The following is a 21,122-nucleotide window of genomic DNA, read 5'->3' on the forward strand; positions in this document are numbered from 1 at the left end:
GGTGCAGCCACTGCTGCAATATTGTGTCCAGTTCTGTGCCCACAATTCAAGAAGGATATTGATAAATTGGGGAGAATTCAGAGAAGAGCGACAAGAAAGATGAAAGGATTAGAAAACCTGTTTTATAGCAATAGACGCAAAGAGCTCAATCCATTTAACAAAGAGTTAGGGGGTGACTTGTTTACAGTCTAGAAGTATCCACAAGGGGAATAAATATTTGATAATGGGCTCTTCAGTCTAGCAAAGAAAGGTATAATACGATCCAATGGCTGGAAGTTGAAACTTGAAAAAATCAGCCAGGAAATATGATGTAAATTGAACAGTGAGTGTAATGAACTCTTGGAACAATTTACCAAGGGTTGTGGTGGATTCTCTATCACTGACAATTTTTTAAATCAGGATTGGATGTTTTGCTAAAAGAGATGCTCTAGGAATTATTTTGGGGAAATCCTATGGCCTGTGTTATACAGGAGATCAGAGTAGATGATCACAGTGGTCCCTTCTGGCCTTGGAATCTATTAATAAGGGACGGGTGGTGATGATTATCTTCTCTTTAGTACTAGAAGCCCCAACTTCTTCCTGCCTGTCAAAATCCTCAACTACCTCCTTTGCAGCTGCCTAAATCTCCAGCTTTATCCCCTGAAAATGTCTACTATGCTGTTACACGTTGCCAGGAGCAAACACTAGAACCCAGTCAAAACGTGGGGGCAGTGAGAAGGAATGGAAAAACATGCATTTTAAAATAACCATAACTACGTTGTAACTACTTGTATTTTTCATTTTTCCTATTTAATTCAGTGCAACTCTCCGGGCTTGAGTTAACTAGAAGCTGCTGCAGAAATGTCGAGAAGAATTTATCATGAAGTGTTGCTGAAAATGCAGAGGGGAGGCCGGGGTTGGAGTGAGGATGCCATGCTGCTGCAGCCGTCCTAACAGCGCCACTTCCTCAGCCTGCCCCTCGTGTCTGAGACCAAGGTGGGTGCCTGCCCCACTGCCCTCCCACTCCCATCGCTACCAGAACCTCGGGCTCCCTGGCGCACACACCCCCTCAGCCCCAAACCTCTGCAGGAGAAGCGTAGGGTGGCAAAGTGTAGTTACACAAATAAGAATTTGGTATAGTCAATGGGACCAGTGCCTCCACACTCAAAGAAAATGCCATGAAGTCTTTTCTGACCAGGGATTAGAGTAGGAGATTAGAAGCCAGGAGACCTTGGTCCTATTTCTTTATCTGTCCTAACTTGCTTTATTACCTTGGCAGGTCACTTGATCTCTCTTGGTCTCAGTTTTCCTTTTGGTAACATGGGGATTATGTGACTTGTAGGAACAATTCCCAGTCTTGGATAAGTAAGTGCAGCAGCACCATAACTAAAGGTGCTCAGCCCCTCTATTCAGCTCATTGGAAAACTGGCACTGCCTGCAGCGAAGAGGGCCCTGACCATCATGCTGGGACACTGGGGAGGAGCATTTCCTATCGCATCACCCTCTCTGCTCCCTGTGGGACTCTTGATTTCCTTGGAGATCTCCAATCTGGTCAGCCCCATCTTGTTTAGGTTGGGGGGATCTAAAAGGATCCCCAACCCGCACTGCTACAGACCTTGGTGAACAGCGGGCGACGGAACTGGATGCCAACATCCTGCTCTGACTCCATGTAGTAGAGATTGAAGGTCTCTTTGCAGGACACCACCTCGCCCCTGAAGCTTTTGCAGTCACGCACGGTGAACTTTAGCTCCACGTAGATGCGGGAAGCTGCCTCACCCCGGTAGATCCAGTTGGTGCGGAGCCAGTGATCAGTGTCACCCTCAGAGAGCACGCTGCAGTCCTGGTACATATAGATGGGGGTACTGTTGATCATCTGCTGCACCTCACTCCACTGCTCCCGGGAGGACAAGAAAACACACACACAAGCTCATGTTATACAGAAAAGAGACATGTGGCATTTAAATATGCAATAAAACTATGCCCACAAGACCCAAGCCCCTGCAAACTTGGGACTCAGATCCTGACTCACTTCAAGGCCTTGCACACTGAACAAAATCTCTTCTGGTTCAGAGCCCTGAGCCCGCTTTAACTGTGAGCAGGGAGCAATAAATGTAATCTGCAATCCGGGTCTGACTCAGCCCTAGCTGACAATGACTCACCATTGCTCCTGAGCACAAGCTCCCGGTGCAACTCTGTGGCCAAAAGGGCTAATGTGATCTTTGGACGTATAAGCAAGGGAATCTCAAGTAGGCGTAGGGAGGTTATATTACCTCCATATTTGGCACTGGTGCAACCACTGCTAGAACACTGCGGCCATCCCTGGTGTCCACAGCTCAAGAAGGATGTGGATAAATTGGAGAGGATTTAGAGAAAAGCCACGAGAATGATTAAGAGATTGGACAGGATGTCGACTAGAAGAGACAGTTCATGTGTGGTGATCACAGTCTAAACGTTCCCACTGAGCCCTGCCTCCGCTGCTGCTACCACTGTTCTGCTGCTACCCAGATAGTGGGGGACTCACACTCCTAGTTTGTAATGTAGATTTAGCCTAGAAGATACGCTCTGGTTCAAACAGGATTATTCTGGGGGAAGTTCCATGGCCCGTGTTATACTCCAGGTCAGACCAGTGGTCCCTTCTGGCATTAGACTCCATGCATGCTAGGCTGCATTCCATTCTATGCCCTCTTTCTGCCCTGTTGTCTCTGACATTCAACTCTGGTTCCACGTCCCTCTCCCACCATCTCACCCTGGATCCCTTATGCTCCTAACCACTTACCTGTTCCCTCTTCCATTTTCTGCATGAAAGGGAAAAGGAAAGGAAGAGAAGAGAGAGATTTGTTAGGGCCTCCCATCTGCCTCTGAAAATTGTCACCTGACGGGGTATCCGCTCCAGGGTATCCCCCTTTACAAAGACAACAGCAGCTTAAAGGGTGGAGTGGGTGAGGAGATGGGTCTGTCACAGAATCTCATTGTGGCAGGGTCAATCCCAGGGCTTGGGGGAGACAGGAAAATAGTGTAGTGAGGGACAGAGGTATAGGAAGTCCCTATTGGTTTGGGTAAGCATCACTTTCTTATCAAATCTGAGCCTGAACTCTGAACCTCGGGAGATTCTCCAGCTCTAGGTTTTGGGAGGTTTCCTCCCTGGAGGGAGTGAGTAAGGAGTACGTGAAATCAATATTTTTGCACAGCTGGCATACACTCGGGTATGACGAGTGCTCTCGCAGGCACTATTTGCACGAGCAGAATAGAGTTAGTGCATACTTTGCCATGTGCTTTTGCTGGGTTTTATGTGCTTTGAGTTTTACTCCCTGATAATCCCAGAAATTGGGGAAAGGTCATTTAACAGTGAAAATGATTATTAAATGTCGAAAGTCACACATGAGAAATGGAAACCTGGAAAGCGAATAAGGTCTTGTCTACATGGGCAAGTTACACCAGTTTAATGTAAGATATCATTTTAAACCATTATCATTAAACGGGCACAAACCCTTTGTGTGGACACTCTGATTTAAGTTGAAAAGTTGCTTTTTGTGGTTTAGCTTAAACTTATTCCTAAACAGTTGAAGCTAAACTCAAATGATGAAAGGTCTAGAAAACATGACCTCTGAGGGAAGATTGAAAAAACTGGGTTGGTTTAGTCTGGAGAAGAGAAGACTGAAGAGGGAAATGATAACAGTTTTCAAGTAATAAAAGGTTGTTAGGAGGAGGGGAAAAAATTGTTCTCCTTAATCTCTGAGGCTAGGACAAGACACAATGGGTTTAAATTGCAGCAAGGCAGTTTAGGTCGGATGTTAGGAAAAACTTCCTGTCAGGGTAGCTAAGCACTGGAATAAATTGCCTAGGGAGGTGTGGAATCACCCGCACTGGAGGTTTTTAAGAACAGGTTAGACAAACACCTGTCAGGGATGGTAATGCTTGGTCCTGCCTTGAGTGCAGGGGCTGGACTAGATGACTTCTCGCGGTCCCTTCCAGCCCTATGATTCTATTGTTCTATGAAATAAGAGCATCCACACAGGGATTTATATCAGTTTATAATCAGACCTTAAATTAAACTGGGGCAAACTTGGACAAGGCTTCAGTCATCATATTTTTATAGGCCACGAATGCCCAAATGTAAACCCATTGTTGGTTTTGCTCATCTCATTTCACTCCCCACCTCCAGCAAAATTGCCAGCCACTCACATCCCTGCCCCTCATGTCTTGATTCCCCAGCTGCTCCGGTCCCTCTGCCTCCTCTCTCCGGGCCCTCTACAAACCACTGATCTGCTATTGGAAACACAAGGACTAGTTTTCTTCCAACACCCAGCTCCCAAAAACTAAGAGGAGCTTAGCTTCCCTAGTATCATCTGCTTGGGAACTGCTTAGTGTTTTAAGGGTGAAATCTTGTAGCCAATTGATTTTAAAAGGGGATAATTAGTGAAGGATCAGGCCTTGTGACAAATAGACATTTTCCTGGTTAACTGAGTGCCGGTGGCAAACCATCTAATTTGTTGTGACGTAAAAGACAGTGGGGAGCGTAGGGGACTGGCAGTCAGCACTTGAATTCTATCCCCAGCTCTGCCACTAGCTTGCTGTTTGACACTAGGCAAGTCACTTCACTTCTCTGTGCCTCAGTTTCCCCATCAGTAAGATGGAAGTAATGATTCTTGCATATATCACAGGGATATTACAAGACCACATTTCTGCTCCAAAAGCACTCCAACATCCCTGGATGAATGATAGCAGAGGTATAATTTTGTGGACTAAAAATGTTGGCACCTAGAGAATGGGAACCAAATCAAAGCCATATATATGCTGTCAGAGTTTTAGTTGAGTTGTTATTAACTTTTATTAGATCCATGGATTATTAGAAAAGACAAAATAATAAAAGGTCCCTAAGTGGCTCCTCCCCTCTGAAATATTATGATTGGACTATTAATTCAAATGTAAGGCAATTGCGTGGGAGTATATTTTCTTCAAAGTGCAATTGTAGGCACTGTAAAAACACCACCTTCTTCAATAATCTCTCTGTTTCCTGTGTGTCTTCCGATTCACATTGGCTTCTCTTAGTGATAAACTAGCTTTTATGAGTTTTAACATTGCCGCTGTGAAAGAAGCTCCATTCTAGTCTGCCTCTAACATCGACAGCATGATCTGCTAAAGTTGGCTTCCACAATCACTGTAAGGATGGGCACTGATTTCAGTCTTGAGGGTGTTCAGACACCTCGGATAGTTGACTCATTTGGTGCGTTTCAGAAGTGGTTAATGCTGTGTGTTTTGTGTCACTTAAAGCCTCATCAGTTACCAAGAGCTTATTGCTTAGAATATAAATTTGGCTCAAAGGGGTACATTTAAAACAAAGCAATAGGAAGTGCAGAAGATCCAGTGGTGTAAATCATTATGAAATGATGATGCCTTTATTTAACTGTCCACTGCAAGTTTAAAGTTTCTAAGAACTCTGCCTATGTGCAGAGAAAGCAGCCTGGCTCTTCTCAGAGTTCCTAGAGCTTGTTCTAAAGGAAAATACACGGTAATCTTTCTCATAAGGTCGATACTTTTGTTCTGTCCTTCTGTCTTAATCCTCGTCTAAAATGACTTATTTAAAGTATACGGTTACTCCTCGTGCATGGAAACACACAGCTGCTACACCATTGGGTTCGTGTCTGGGCTGGCTATCTCAAGGGGGATTTTAAAGGAAAGTAAATAAGTGTTTTCCACGCTGGAAATAGAAAGCAAAAGATTTATTGGATGGTTTATTCATTCTTTAAATCTATCAGTGACAATGTAGACTAATGTGTTTAGTTGCCTCTTGTAGAAACAGTCTGCTCTTGCTTATTGTTTCTCATAAATATCTTAATTCTTTTAAGGAAACTGACAGACCACTTGCATAAACAAGTAACGTTCACCCCTTTGAGCCAGCATGGTGCTGCAATGGCATCTACTGGATGGACATCAGTAAACACAGGCAGAGACAAAGGAGCCCAGAGATGGCCTGGGGACGGTTTTTGTACAGCAGGCATCACAGGAAGGGTTGGCCAACCATTCTTTCTTCAGGAGGAAGTTATACTTCGGTGATAGAAACATGTCACTTGCAGTAAAGCTTTACCTAAAAGACAAAGTTGCTGCCGCTGCTGAATGCCGCACAGCCCCATCATACGCAAGGCCCTGCATTTTCACTGGTGTAACCCCATTGCTTCCAGGGGAGTCGTTCCTGGTTTACATTGGTGGATGCAAGCTCAGAATCAGCCCCATGTTGCCTATTTGAAAGCCACTGTTTTCCGTGGGAAATCATACATTATTTATTTTGATAGTCTGCAGCAGTGATGGGCAGCTTCTCCTTGCGGTCTGGTCTGCACTACCGACCTATAGCGGTATAATTACATTGCTCAGAGGTGTGAAAAATCCCCACCCCTGAGCGACCTAGTTATACTGACCTAGCCCCTCCACCCCCGTAGACAACGCTAGGTCGATGGGAGAAGCTAAGGTTTTTCAGTCTACAGCAGGGGTACATGCCTGCATGTGTCTGTTGGGAAATACATGAGTATGCTTATAGAGGAGGTCAGACTAGATGATCACAATGGTCCCGTCTGGCCTTGGAAACGATGAATATGAGGCCCAGGAGCTGTGCTGCACAGTTTGCTACAGGCACATTATTTAAGTGTAGTGTTTCAGACAAGTACCACCAGGTGGATGAATGATTTTCATACATTCTGGAGGGAGGGGAAGGGTGACAGAACTTGGAAAGGTTCTGAAAGGTATGTTCTAAAGCACAGGAAGTTAGTCACAAGGATAGGTGATGAAAGGCCATGGTCTAGCTGCAAACAGCACTCAGCTAAAATAAATGAGATCTGTGTAAAGACGCCCATGGACCAGATGACAGTCAAGTGAAAGACGCTGAGGTGGCCACAGCGACAAATATGGTTGGGAAATTCCAAAGCTCTCCATTGTAACACAAGTAACCATGGACATCAAAGGGAACAGTTTCAGACATGGCTTCTGAACATTTGACACCAAGTTCTCTTACTGGACAAGACCACCCAGTCCTCCCCACCTCTGCCTTCCCTAGTTCATCACAACTCAGTGTCTATCCGTTAGACCAGTGGTTCTCCAACTTTTCGCACTGGCGACCATGTTCACACAGCAAGCCGCTCCGTGTGATCCCTGTTATCAATTGAAACACGTTTTTTTACATTTAACACTATTTTAAATGCTGGAGGCGAAGTGGGGTTGGGACAGAGCTGACAACCCAAGCCTCGCCATGCACATGGTTGACAGCTCGCAACCGCCACGTAATTGGGGGGCATGAGCCCCTAGACTGTAAGCTCTTCAAGGCAGAGACTTTCTTTACTTTAGTCTTTTGTACAGTTCCAAGCACACTGCTGGTGCAAACAAATACTGAAAGTGGAAGCAGACCCTACACAAATTAGACCAGATGGATAAAGCAAAGCAGAACGAAGCCATGACCTGTACCTACGAACACCTGCAATTTTTTCCATTAATCAATTAAACTTTTACATTCAGTGAACTATGAAGTATGCAGTATTGATGAAAGGGTTAATCAGCTCACTAGTTGCTAGGCAGCAGTTCATGTCCTTGGAACATAAGCAACCAGTCAGAGTTTATGCCTCTGATGCAATGCTTATTCAGTGTCCTTGCAAAACTGTGTGGGTGAAATTTGGCTCAATCACTCTAAACTACCTGCCCTTCTAGCTTGCCTGCTGGTGGTATTGAATTCATCTCCTCTACCAGTTATTATCTTTCCATTTCATTGCCGCACTCTTTAGCATGACTCCAATCACCACAGTTTGGCAAAGAGGAAAAGAACTGATGTGCTTTAGGAAGAGAGGGTAAAACAGAATGGCCATTTTACCAGGGAGTCTGGATCGTGCTTTTGTGATCCTGCAGAGAGCATTAGCGCTCACAAGAAGCATCTAAGAGTTTCTACAAGCAGGGCCAATATTTTCAAGACAGGATCCTAACATTAGTGGCCTGGTTTTCAAAGAGGGCTAAGCACCTGGACACTCCACCGGAGATCGAAAGGAGTGATTGGGTACTCCACATTTTTGAAAAATCAGCCCACATATTTAGGAACTTAATTTTAGACTCCTAATTAAGAAAGTCTTGGCTAAATAGCTTAGAATAAGCCAGAAGGAGAGCCAAGTTCTCGTCATTGCTGGGCCCAAAGGCATTCGGTCAGCGGACGAATCCAGGATAAAACCAAGTTTAATGTTACCATCAGAGCGTGACATGAGTGAATCTCTCTTAAGATGCTATTGTAGCGGAAGTACCATTAGTTCCCATAGACAGCCACCAGCAGCAAAGCTGTGTAACTTAGAGAAAATGCAACAGGCTTGGGCTTCTATGGACAAGTTTGATTTTATGACAGGAGAACATCTGGGAGGTAAATTTGTTCAGGGGATTATTAGTAGTGAGCTGAGCAGCAAATCAGTAGAGGCAGTGTTTGAGGAAGCCTGGTCTTGGATCTGAACTCTGGCCATTGGGAATAGCTGGGAGACCATTAGATACAGCATTTCATGATTTAACGCTGCTCATTGGCAATTTTTAAATCGAGATGATGTTTTTCTAAATGAAATGGTTTCAGCCTAGTTCAGAGAGGAATGAATTCAGGAAAGGCCTATGGCCTATGGCCAGGTCAGACTAGATCACAGAGGTCCCTTCTGGCCTTGGTATCTGCCAACTTGCAGAATGCTGCTATACACAGGCAAACCGAAAATTCTTATCATAGAGCAACATGGAGCCAGAAAGCAAGACGTATAAAGGAATCGGCTTTTTTGTACACTGATGGAGGAGTAGGCAGTCACTAGATATATTCAGGTTTAAAGCAATTCCAGAACTGGATATGTTCCCAATGGAGGCATATCAAGAATGGATGTGGAATTAGGATAATCCTTCAAACCCCAGGAGCCAGCAGCTCATGGCCCTGTTACAGGGCCCAGAGTAGTGTAACGCTGTTCAGAGGAATTTAGGGCATTGTTCTCAAGCACTGCAACCCACAATATTCTAAGAGAAGTTAGACAGTTTGCTTTCTGCCAGTCCCCTATGTTCCCATGAGCCCCCAAGCCCTCTGGAGATTTGGGGGAGGAATTGTAAGGGAACTACATAAGCACAAATTGTATAGAGTGTATGAAAAAAATCACACCCGGTGCGTGCCCCCAAAGGTACACAGATCTAAAATGGAAACAGACACAGGACATTTTTTTGCCATTTTACAAAGTTTGCAAAACAGCACGTGCAGAAAATGTAAATTGCATCGCAGAAACATGAGCCACCAGAGTCAGGTGAAGACATAAACAAACAATCTTAGAAAACGGCAAAGGACTCTGGCAAAAAAACTGGCAAAAATTGGATTGAAAATCAGATTTCTACCAGACTTGATAATGCACTTAACATTGTTAACTGCCATGGGAGAGGTCTATATGAGTATTGATAGTTTATCTAACAGGTCATAGTCCGAGCACAACTAGTTCTCTCAGACCACCTTTACTTTGACCTACAATGCCTCCCACCCACACAATCACCCCTGCTACAGGGATCCACTTTGGCCTATTTGTAGGCAAAGCTCAACCGCACACCCTCACCAAAACACCCAGCACAGCTCAGAAGGAAAAAGGGCCTTGTATATGTGCGTTGATGGCTTCAGAGCCTGAGCTCCAGCCTGAGCCGCAACACCAAACAAGACAGCTATTTCTTACTTAGTAGTAGTTATCCACCGTGAAACAGCCACTGGGGCAGACAGAGAATGACTCCAGTCCAGTGGTTTTGGCACCTGCCTGCGAGGTGGGAGACCCAAGACCCCCTTCTCCAGCCATGCTTTCATTATTTGGCTACAGTGGCTTCAACAGAAGAGACTGAGCATACCCCACATCAGACTATCCCATAGCTCAGTGGTTAAAACATTTGCCTCAGAGGTAGGAGGCCTGTGTTTCAAATCCTTTCTCCCCCTCAGGGAGAGGGAGGAATTGAAATCATGTCTCCCACGTCCCACGTGAGTGCTCTAGTGCCTGGACTGAAAACCATAAAGTGGTTGGCTGGGCCTCCTGCTGGTGAAGTTTGCATGGGAGCTGAGCTGGCAGGCAGCCTCTCAGCATGCCTATCAGAACAGACCCCGTCCACCAAATGGGCATTTGCTCACCTGGTTTCCCCTGGCTCATGGATTGCTCTGGGGCTTAGGTGGGAGACAGGCACTCAGATGCCTAAAGGGAGGCAGCTGCATGCATGTCCAGAGGCTTAGGCACCAGGGGAACTTTTACCCTAAAAAGTTAGGTGCCACGTGAGTTTAGGGGCCTACTGGGTTCAGCAGGAGTAGTGTGGATCGCCGTGGAGCCTAAAAGTGAGTCTTAGGAACGTAACGCTAGATTTAGGAGCTAACTTTGAGTACCTTTATGGATCGGCATCCAAGAGGCATTTGTTCTCTCTGCTTTTTTCATAATCTAGACTAGGACTGGTGGTGGAAAGGTAGGGTTCAGACATCTCGTTTGATTTGTGCCAACCACTGCCCCTCTTTTTAAAAAATCTCTAATGGCCCCAGTCATTGACCAGTGCAAGTTAAACAAAAAGGTCACCCCTAACGTGCGACTAGTACGTCTGCTGTTTAGGCCTGTGCTACGGACCAGAGATCTGAAAGCAGCTGGTGTTCTAGTTCTGGCAGAAAGATGGACGCCTGGAAGTGATCCTCCGTAGACTGCAAGCCAGCGGGTTGAGCGCACAGAAAACCAAGTATTTAGGATAGTGTCGAATAGATTTGAGGGCTTATTCAGAATATTGTAACCTATGTCAGAAACAGGTTCAACACTGAAGGAATTAAGCACGCAAACCCAACCCTGAAGCTCTGAGCAGTAGCTACAGTTAGCCAGCTGTGACTTCCCTAGCAATTGTAAACTATTATGGAAAACCCATTTTCACATGTGGCTGCTCTGGTACAACATGACCGACTTGATACAAAGAAAGTGTACATCCTGGGATCTGGTATTCCTGGGGTCAAAGTGTTTACTGGAACACGGCAAGTGTTGTGTGCTCGCGTGTTAGAACGTTTTACCTCCACTTTACCTGTCATTTTAGTTTGTGATGCCTCTCCTCTTGGAGTGGTGCTAGGCCCCGCACATGGCATAATGAAATGCCACACACACGCTCACTGCAGTTCACTTACAACCTACCAGACAGCCTCAAAAGTAGTAAATTCTTCAGGGCAAAGGACTTCCATGGTGTGTCTCATACAGAGCCAAGTGCATTGTCAGCACTTGTAAAGAAAACAAGCGCTTTCCCATACACTCGGAAGAGTTCAGAGGAGGAGAAGACAGATGAGTCTGGTTATAAAGGAAGTTTAGTAAAACATGTCCTTACAGAGCCCTAGGGAGAAGCATGTTGCACAAACACTCCATAAACGGGTTAATCACCTAGCAGAAGTTGCTAGACAACAGTGTCATCATCTTTTTAGCACAGGATTTTGTGTTCATGGTGAAACACAGTATCCTTGCAGGAGTGCCACTGCAGCCCCCTTCTTCGTAGCACTGGATTAATTAGACGATAACTTGAGTGCTTCCTGTTTATGGGACCATAACTGTATCCTAGGCCATAGCCTCTCAGCCTGTGGTATGTGTGCCCCTGGGGGTACGCGAGACACAGGCAGGGGGTATGCGGCGAAAAACCAGTGAAGGGAGGCGAACAGCAGCTGCCGACTTCTGGGGAAGCCAGGTGGCAGCCGCCTGTTTCCCGCCTGGTCCCAGCTTCCAGCTGGGAGGCAGGCGGCTCACACAGTGTGATTTGCCCCAAGCCTGCACCGCCCTAGGGATGGCCATGGGGAGCGCTGCTATCCACTCTGGTGGGCCGCTTGTGCCTGCTCGTACCTGACAAGTTCCGGCCTAGGTGAGGAGAACACCAGGTGACCCCGCCATCTGGCCATAGTGACTGGCTGGTGTTGACCTCTGCTTCTATAAGGAGGAAGGGGAGGAGGAAGGAGGGGAGAAACTGCAGGGGGGTTTGTGATCTGCCACAGCCACACAGCACTGCAGAACTCAGCACTCTCCTGCTGTACGAGAAATACAGTCGTCCAGCGGTAAAGGGGGAAAAGGTTGTACTTCTCAGAGTGGAAAACGGAGTGTTGGGGACTTATTCAAATGTTCAGAAGTTAGGGGGTACTTGTTACTTAAAAGGCTGAGAAACACTGTCCTAGGCTACTAAGTTCACCTCCAAGGTTAGGTAACCCGGCACGCAGCGCTTACCAACTTACCGGAGAGAACTCAAGCTATGGCCCTTTCATCCGCTCCCAACTCATGCTTCTCTTAACCCTCCCCTCCTCCCTGTGGTGAGCTGCACCTTAGTGTGAAGAGAATTCTCACCTCTTTTCTCCCCAGCCCGCAGTAAAAGCAGTTCATTTTTCATTCAGCTGAATATTTATTATGAGGAAGAACATGGGATTGCCCCCTCTAGCAAGAGGGAGGGCGTCCCTGGAAGCCAGAAGTGGAGAGCCAGTCCTTGTTGATTTTGCAAGTCAAACAAAAACCTGCCAGTGTTTTAGCCTGGATTTTGTAACTTCCACGCAGAGTCAGACCAGATGAAGGAGCTGCCAAGCCATGTACATTAACAGGACTTCACAGTGAGCCCTGCATCTCCCCCCTCCCCACGCACACACCTTGAGCCAGCCCTTCCTCACAGAACCACATGGAGAGACTCATCAGCTGGGGGACAGACAAGTATTAGGTATGTCATTTCCGCAGGTTATTTCCCCTATAATCTATCAATACTATCTCAGCCTTATCTGGAATAAGCTTCAACCGGCCAGGTCTCTACAAGCCCTTATTTCAGGAAGATACTGAGAAAGCTGATTGATTGCATTGTCTGGGTATGATGAAATAGGCACAGAGCTGGTATTTAGCTGCATAGGGAAGGCAACACAGCCCACAATGCCTCCCTATCTCCCCTAATGACAGTATCTAGCACTGAAGAGGAGTGATGATACACCCTCTGATATCCTGCTTGAGAGAGTTCTCAAGGCAGACGAGCAATCAGCTAACACTGCCCTGTGGGATCTCTCAGAAAGGGAAGGACTGAGTCACTTTAGAGGGGCACTGTCCACCCTTGCCAGGGTCAGCAGGCATGTAAACAATACCCAGTGGTCAGTTGTGTCAAAGGCTGACAGGTCCTTGATCTTCTGTTTGCCAGAGGCTGGGAGTGGCCCACGGGACAGATCACTCTATGTTTGCCTGTTCTGTTCATTCCCTCTGCCGGAAGACAGGATACCGGGCTAAATGGACCAGTGGTCTGACTCAGTATGGCCGTCCTTATGTTCGTCTGTCACCAGAAGAAAATCATTGACCAATGCAGTATCTGTGCAATGCCTGGGATTGAATGCCGGACTAGCAGGGGCAAAGAAAACCGGACAATTCTGGCCACTGCTGAAGTGGTTCTATTCATAGATTCCAAGGCCAGGAGGAGGCATTGTGATCATCTAGCCTGACTGCCTGTACAACACAGGCCAAACCACTTCGCACAGCATTTCCTGTATCAAGCCATAACGTTTCACACCAGTAATGGCTGGAGTGAGTAGTCCGGGCTACTCACCATTTCGTGCCCCTGATCCAGTTCAGGTGAATGGGGTGAGAAGCACACCCTCAGTACAGAGTGTCAAAATGAAACAAAAAGTCTTAGCAAAAATAGACTAAATGAAACCTCCTTCATCCTGGTAAGTAAGTGGTCTGTCAGCATTCATCCTCAGAGCCATCCAAAAGCCATCTGGTTTCATTAGCTTCTGCGGTAAGATCAGTAAAATAGATTCCTTCACTGCAGTGGGAGACGTGAGCTCTGACCATGAAAGAGAGGGTAAGAGCTAGTCCATGACAAGGTTAGATCTCTACCGCTCTCCTCCTCTCTAATCCACAGCATGTCCAGCTACATGCCCAAAATGCCACGAGCTCTTGAGCTAATCCAGAACAGTCACCAAGAGGGATAATCATGTCACCCAGAATAAACAGTCTCAGCAACTCCTAAAACCACGGCTAAAGGTAAACTCAAATCAGCTCAAGCAGAAACGTCCATGGGGTGGCCAATACACCAACACTGTCCCCATCCTAACTCCAGCCCTGTGGCTACACACCAGGTGAGCACATTCACACAAATCCATCTTTGGAATGGGAGATCTCCTGCATTTGAGATCAGCAACAACTAGCATGTTCCCACCAAATCCAGATCCTCCTTCCAGTCCTTTAGCTATTAATCAACCGGGCTGAGCTATTCATTGTTAACCTCGCCCTTTTTGTTTATTAATTTTCTGAACCGATCCTGGTTTGCTTGGAATGGTTATTTCCAATTTTTGGAGGAATAGCTTTCAATTTGTTGAAACTGTTCATCAGCTGTTCGCTTCAACAACATGAGAAAGAACAGCCACACAGGTCAGACCAATGGTCCATCTAGCCCAGTATCCTGTCTTCCAAAGATGGCCAATGCCAGATGTTTCAGAGGGAATGAACAGAACAGGCAATCACCAAGTGACCCATCCCCTAATGTCTGCTTCCAGCTTCTGCCAATCAGAGGCTAAGAACACCCAAAGCATGGGTTTGAATCCCTGATCATCTTGGCTAACAGACACTGATGGACCTATCCTCCAGGAATTTATTTCATTCTTTTTTGAACCGCACTGTAATTTTGGCCTTCACAACGTCCCTTGGCAAAGAGTTCAATAGGTTAACTGTGCGTTGTGTGAAGTACTTCCTTTTGCTTGTTTTAAAATTGCTGCCTATTAATTTCATTGGATGAGCCTATGTCAAGGAGTAAAAATACTTCCTTATTCACTTGCTCTACACCATTCACATTTTATAGACCTCGGTCATATCCCCCCTCAGTTGTCTCTTTTCCAAGATGAAAAGTCCCAGTCTTTTCAATCTTTTCATAAGGAAGCTCTTCCATACCCTTAATCATTTTTGTTGACCTTTTCTGTACCTTTTCCAATTCTAATATATCTTTTTTGAGATGGGGTGACCAGACCTGCATGTTGTATTCAAGGTGTGGGCTTACCATGGAGTTAAATAGTGGCATTATAATATTTTCTGTCCTATTATCTATCCCTTTTCTAATGGTTCCTAACATTCTGTTCGCTTTTTTGACTGCCTTGTACATTGAGCAGATGTTTTCAGAGAACTCTCCACAATGATTCCAAGACCTCTTTCTTGAGTGGTAACAGCTCATTTAGACCCCATAATTTGGTATGTATAGTTGGGATTAGGTTTTCCAATGTGCATTACTTTGCATTTGCAACATTGAATTTCATCTGCCATTTCATTGCCCAGTCACCCAGTTTTGTGAGATCCCTTTGTAACTCTTCGCAGTCTGCTTTGGACTTAACTATCTTGAGTAGTTTTGTATCATCTATAAATTTTGCCATTTTATTGTTTATCCCTTTTTTCAGATCATTTATAAGTAATTTGAAAAGCACTGGTTCCTGTAGAGATAATGCTATTTACCTCTCTCCAGTCCTAATATTGACCATTTATTCCTACCCTTTGTTTCCTGTCTTTTAACCAATTGCTGATCCAAGAGAAGACCTTTCCCCTTATCCCATGACTGCTTACTTTGCTTAAGAGCCTTCGGTGAGGGACCTTTCAAAGGCTTTCTGAAAGTTCAAACACATTATTTCTACTGGATCACCCTTGTCCACATGTTTGTTGACATCCCCCTCCCCCAAAGAACTCTAATAGATTGGTGAGGCATGATTTCCCTTTACAAAAACCATGTTGACTCTCCCCCAACAAATCATGTTAATCTGCATCTGATAATTCTGTTCTTTACTGTAGTTTCAAACAATTTGCCTGGTGCTGAAGTTAGGCTTACTGACCTGTAATTGCCAGAATCGCCTCTGGAGCCTTTTAAAAAAGCTGGTGTCACATTAGCTATTCTCCACGTAACTGATACAGAAGCTGATTTAAATGATAGGTTACATACCACAGTTAATAGCTTTGCAGTTTCTTATCTGAGTTCCTTCAGCACTCTTGGATGAATACCATCTGTTCCTGGTGACTTATTACAGTTTAATTTATCAACTGGTTTAAAAACCTCCTCTACTGACACCTCAGTCTGTGACAGTTCCTCAGTTTTAGTACTTAAAAAGAATGGCTCATGTGTGGGAATCTCCACATCTTCTGCAGTGAAAACTGATGCAAAGAATTTATTTAGCTTCTTCGCAATGGCCTTTTCTTCCTTGAGTGTTCCCTCAGCACCTCGATCGTCCAATGGCCCCACTGACTGTGTGGCAGGCTTCCTGCTTCTGATGGACTTTGTTAATTTTTGAGTCTTTGGCTAGTTGCTGTTCAAATTCTGTTTTGGCCTGCCTAATGATACTTTTACTCTTGACTTGCCAAAGTTTATGCTCCTCTCTGTTTTCCTTAGTAGGATTTAACTCCCAATTTTTAAAGGATGCTTTTGTTCATTGTTTTTCTGCTTGTGGCAACCTTTCATTACATTACAGTTATTGAGAAATAACAGCACAATGATTAAGCAAATCCCTTCAATCTTGTTTGTTGAAATCCATGACTGGTCAGAGGTCAGGGAGTTCCACAAATGAAAAGTAAGTGTGTAGTCATGGAGCAGTAACCATAGAGTCCCTGTCTCAGCAAGTCTGAGTTCAGTGCCCTTTCAGAAGAGTCTCTCAGTTCTCCTATCTCCCTTGCCTCTACTAGTAACCCCGGTACAACCAGGGAAGCCTTTTGGATGCACATTGCATTCTTTGCCGTACTGTCCAGACCATTTTGCAAGCAGGCAGGCTAAAAAGCACTGGTTTATTGTGGAGGCTGACTGTCCTGTAAAAGCCTCCATAAAGTCTATCTGGCAACCTGGAAGCTCAGAATATGCGCTGAGAGTCTTTGCTGCCCAAGATGTACAATTTGCTGCCCACCCCATCTGCCCAAGAATCACGAGTCAGGTCCCAAATCACGAGATTGCAAAATAGAAGGAAAGCTGGGCTCTTTTCTGCGCCTTTGATTTGTCAGCCGTTGGGTACGAGTGGGTCACATTCTCCAGCATTTCTCTGCAACCATAAGAGCTAGAAACTTTTAAAAGGGAAGGTGAGATATTCATGCAATGAAGCTGAGGTTAGTCCTGCTTTGAGCAGGGTGTTGGACTAGATGATCTCCTGAGGTCCCTTCCAACCCTAATCTTCTATGATTCTGATTCTAAGCAGCTGGGGCTTTGGGGAACCCCCCCCCCCACCACCACCACCACCAAATGTTGTGATACCTGACAACGCTACGGCTACTCAAAAATAACTCTGCCACTAACAGACAGAGTTTGTTCTCTCTTCACCACTCCGTCTCCCAAATCCCCTTACTCAAACACTTTAACCAGGCACTCTTCACTCCCTGCTGCCTCATCCTAGGTTTTTCTTCCAACCATTGTGGCTGCACACCTCATCTTCAGTGTCCAAGAGTTCAAAGTGTGGTTTGTATAGTTACCCATCTACTGGAGTGGAGCATTTGGATTCAGTACTCCACATGAGCCAACTGGAAGTGCTCTATCAGTCAAAGCCAGATGGTGGTGGCGAGGCAGGGAAAGACGGCGAAGGCCTAGTCTACACTCAGAAGTGTTACTGGCATAATTCTTTTGGTTAGAGGTGGGCTTTTTTTTTTAAACCAAAATAGTACCACTGGTAAAAGCCTTGGTGTGGATGCTGCTATGCTAGCTTGTTCTGCTTCTTAAACTAGAATAAGCGATACTGACACAAGCACGTTTACACTGATATAACTGGGGCCACACTGGTGTGGGGGTGGTTGCCACATTTTAACTAGACCATTATATAGTTGCTAGTGTAGACAAGCCCCAAGTCTCTGATGTGAGACTCTCCAACTCCTTCCCTCGCCCTCACACTGGCTAACAGGAATTGTCATGCCCTGCAATTGCATTCCCAGCCCCCAGAGACACAGAGAAAGACATTATTTAAGTTTATGCCTGCAGAAATGAAATGTGTTAGTCTTTAAAGTGCTACAGACTCTCGTTGTTTTTGCTGTGTACAGATTAACACGGCTACTCTCTGGAATGATTGAAGCTGCGGCAGCTACAACACAAAGACAGGCTCTGCCTAGGCCTATTCTATGCAGATGAAGGTACTATCTTATCGCCAGCTAGTGACACCCTTCCGCAGGGCCGTATTATCCATTAGGCACAATAGGCACAGTGCCTAGGGCCTACGAAACCTTCAGGGCCTACGAAAAGGTTTTTTTATATATCTTTTTTTTTTTAATTTTAAAAACTATTTATTAATAGCTTAAAATGAAATTCGTTATTTCGGTCGGGGGGGCTACGAAGGCAAGTGTGCCTAGGGCCTACGAAAGTCTTAAAACGGCCCTGCCTTCTGGTGGTAATGGTGTGTGGCTATGTAAGACTTCATTTTACGCATGGTGCATCTTTAGCTTTCTAGTAGTCCGCTGAAGGCATCTGCCATTCTGTGTTCAGTGGGTTCAGATGCCAGACCTTACACAGAAGACAAAATGCTGTCTTCTCACCAACTCTTTGGTTTTGTTCTCTTATTTTTGGGTTTTCCCTCGATCTAAAACAGGAATCATTTTACAGAGGGCACACGGTTGCTTTGTTTGTACAAAACAGATAAGAGAAGAAAACCCAAGCGCTCAGTGAGATATGTAGATGGCAGGTCAGAGTTTGTAGCTCTGGCGACTAGAAAAGTCATGTTATGATTTGTAATAATAATATATAATTATATAAATAATTGTGTGGTGCTTGTCATCAGTAGATCTCAAAGCACTTTAAAAAGCAGCCGGTATCCTTATTCCCATTTTACAGATAGGAAACTGAGGCACAGAGTAGAGAAATGACTTGCCCAAGGATTCATACTGTGAAAGTAGGCCAGTCGGCTACTTATCTCAAGTGCCTGTACACAAATGCAAGAAGCCTGGGAAACAAGCAAGAGGAACTGGAAGTCCTGGCACAGTCAAGAAACTACGACATGATTGGAATAACTGAGACTTGGTGGAATAACTCTCACGATTGGAGCGCTGTCATGGATGGGTATAAACTGTTCAGGAAGGACAGGCAGGGGCGAAAGGGGGAGGAGTTGCACTATATGTAAGAGAGCACTATGACTGCTCTGAGCTCCAGTATGAAACTGGAGATAAGTCAGTTGAGTGTCAGTTGAGGTTAAGCTTAGAAGCAAGAACAATAAGGTGATGTCGTGGTGGGTGTCTGTTATAGACCACCAGACCAGGAGGATGAGGTAGATGAGGCTTTCTTTACTCAACTGGGGAAAGTTTCCAGTTCACAGGGCCTGATTCTCATGGGAGACTTCAATCACCCTGATATCTGCTGGAAGAGCAATACAGCAGAGCACAAACAATCCAGGAAGTTTTTGGAGAGTGTCGCTGACAATTTCCTGGTGCAAGTGCTGGAGCAACCAACTAGGGGCCGTGCTTCTCTTGACCTGCTGCTCTCAAACAGGGAAGATTTGGTAGGGGAAGTAGAAGTGGGTGGCAACCTAGGCAGCAGTGACCATGAGATGGTCGAGTTCAGGATCCTGATGAAAGGAAGAAAGGGGAACAGCAGGATACGGACCATGGACTTCAGAAAAGCGGACTTTGATTCCCTCAGGGAACTGATGGGCAGGATTCCCTGGGAGGCTAATATGAGGGGGAAAGGAACCCAAGAGAGCTGGCTGTATTTTAAGGAGACCTTATTGAGGGCACAAGAGCAAACCATCCCGATGTGCAGAAAGAATAGCAAATATGGTAGGCGTCCAGCTTGGCTTAACAAAGAAGTCTTTGGCGAACTTAAACGCAAAAAAGAAGCTTACAAGAAGTGGAAGCTTGGTCAGATGACTAGGGAGGATTATATAAACACTGCTCGAACGTGCAGGAATGAAATGAGGAAGGCCAAAGCACAATTGGAGTTGCAGCTAGCAAGGGACGTGAAGGGGAACAAAAAGGGTTTCTACAGGCATGTTGCCAACAAGAGGAAGATTCGGGAAAGTGTAGGCCCCTTAAAGAATGAGGGAGGCGACCTAGTGACGGAGGATGTGGAGAAAGCTGAGGTACTCAATGCCTTTTTTGCCTCTGTCTTCACAGACAAGATCAGCTCCCAGACTGCTGTACTGGGTGGCACAGAATGGGAAGGAGGCAAACATCCCGCAGTGCTGAAGGAACAGGTTCAAGACTATTTAGAAGGATTGGACATTCACAAGTCCATGGGGCCGGATGCAATGCACCCGAGGGTGCTGAGGGAGTTGGCTGAGGTGATTTCAGAGCCATTGGCTATTATCTTTGAAAGCTCGTGGCAACAGGGGGAGGTCCCTGAGGACTGGAAAAAGCAAATATAGTGCCCATCTTCAAAAAAGGGAGGAAAGAGGATCCGGGGAACTACAGACCGGTCAGCCTCACCTCAATCCCTGGAAAGATCATGGAGCAGGTCCTTAAGGAATCCATTTTAAGGCACTTGGAAGAGAGGAAGGTGATCAGGAACAGTCAACACGGATTCACCAAGGGAAAGTCATGCCTGACCAACCTGATTGCTTTCTATGTTGAGGTGACTGGCTCTGTGGATGTAGGGAAGGCGGTGGATGTGATATACCTTGACTTTAGCAAAGCTTTTGATACGGTCTCTCACAGTATTCTTATCAGCAAGTTAAAGAAGTATGGGTTGGATGAATGGACTATAAAATGGATAGTGAACTGGCTAGAGCATAGGGCTCAACGAGTAGTGATCAATGGCTCCATGTCTAGCTGGCAACCGGTCACAAGCGGAGTTCCCCAGGGGTCGGTCCTGGGGCCGGTTTTGTTCAACATCTTTATTAATGATCTGGAGGATGGGGTAGATTGCACCCTCAGCAAGTTTGCGGACGACACTAAGCTGGGGGGAGTGGTAGATACCCTGCAAGGTAGGGATAGGATACAGAGTGACCTAAACAAACTGGAGGATTGGGCCAAAAGAAATCTAATGAGGTTCAACAAAGAAAAGTGCAGAGTCCTCCACTTAGGAAGAAAGAATCCCATGCACAGCTACAGCCTGGGGACCGACGAGCTGGGCAGCAGCTCTGCAGAAAAGGACCTGGGGGTAACAGTGGATAAAAAGCTGGATATGAGTCAGCAGTGTGCCCTGGTTGGCAAGAAGGCCAATGGCATATTGGGCTGCATTAGGAGGGGCATTGCTAGCAGGTCACG

At 45.7% G+C, this 21,122-nt stretch overlaps 1 protein-coding gene across 2 annotated transcripts in view; it reads right to left on the reverse strand.

The window, feature by feature from the left end:
- The window catches only part of EPHA1 (EPH receptor A1), a 49,312-nt gene that overhangs the window by 21,373 nt on the left and 6,817 nt on the right, over positions 1-21,122 (reverse strand). For both annotated transcript variants that reach the window (XM_067570039.1, XM_067570041.1), the window contains exon 3: positions 1,595-1,870. In XM_067570039.1, coding sequence (XP_067426140.1) covers positions 1,595-1,870 — 276 coding nt within the window. The remainder of the gene's footprint in view (positions 1-1,594; positions 1,871-21,122) is intronic.

The sequence above is a fragment of the Emydura macquarii genome, unplaced genomic scaffold (assembly GCF_026122565.2).
Source record: "Emydura macquarii macquarii isolate MOO-44397 ecotype Brisbane River unplaced genomic scaffold, CSIRO-AGI_Emac_v2 contig_2979, whole genome shotgun sequence".
Classification (NCBI taxonomy): Eukaryota; Metazoa; Chordata; order Testudines; family Chelidae; genus Emydura; species Emydura macquarii.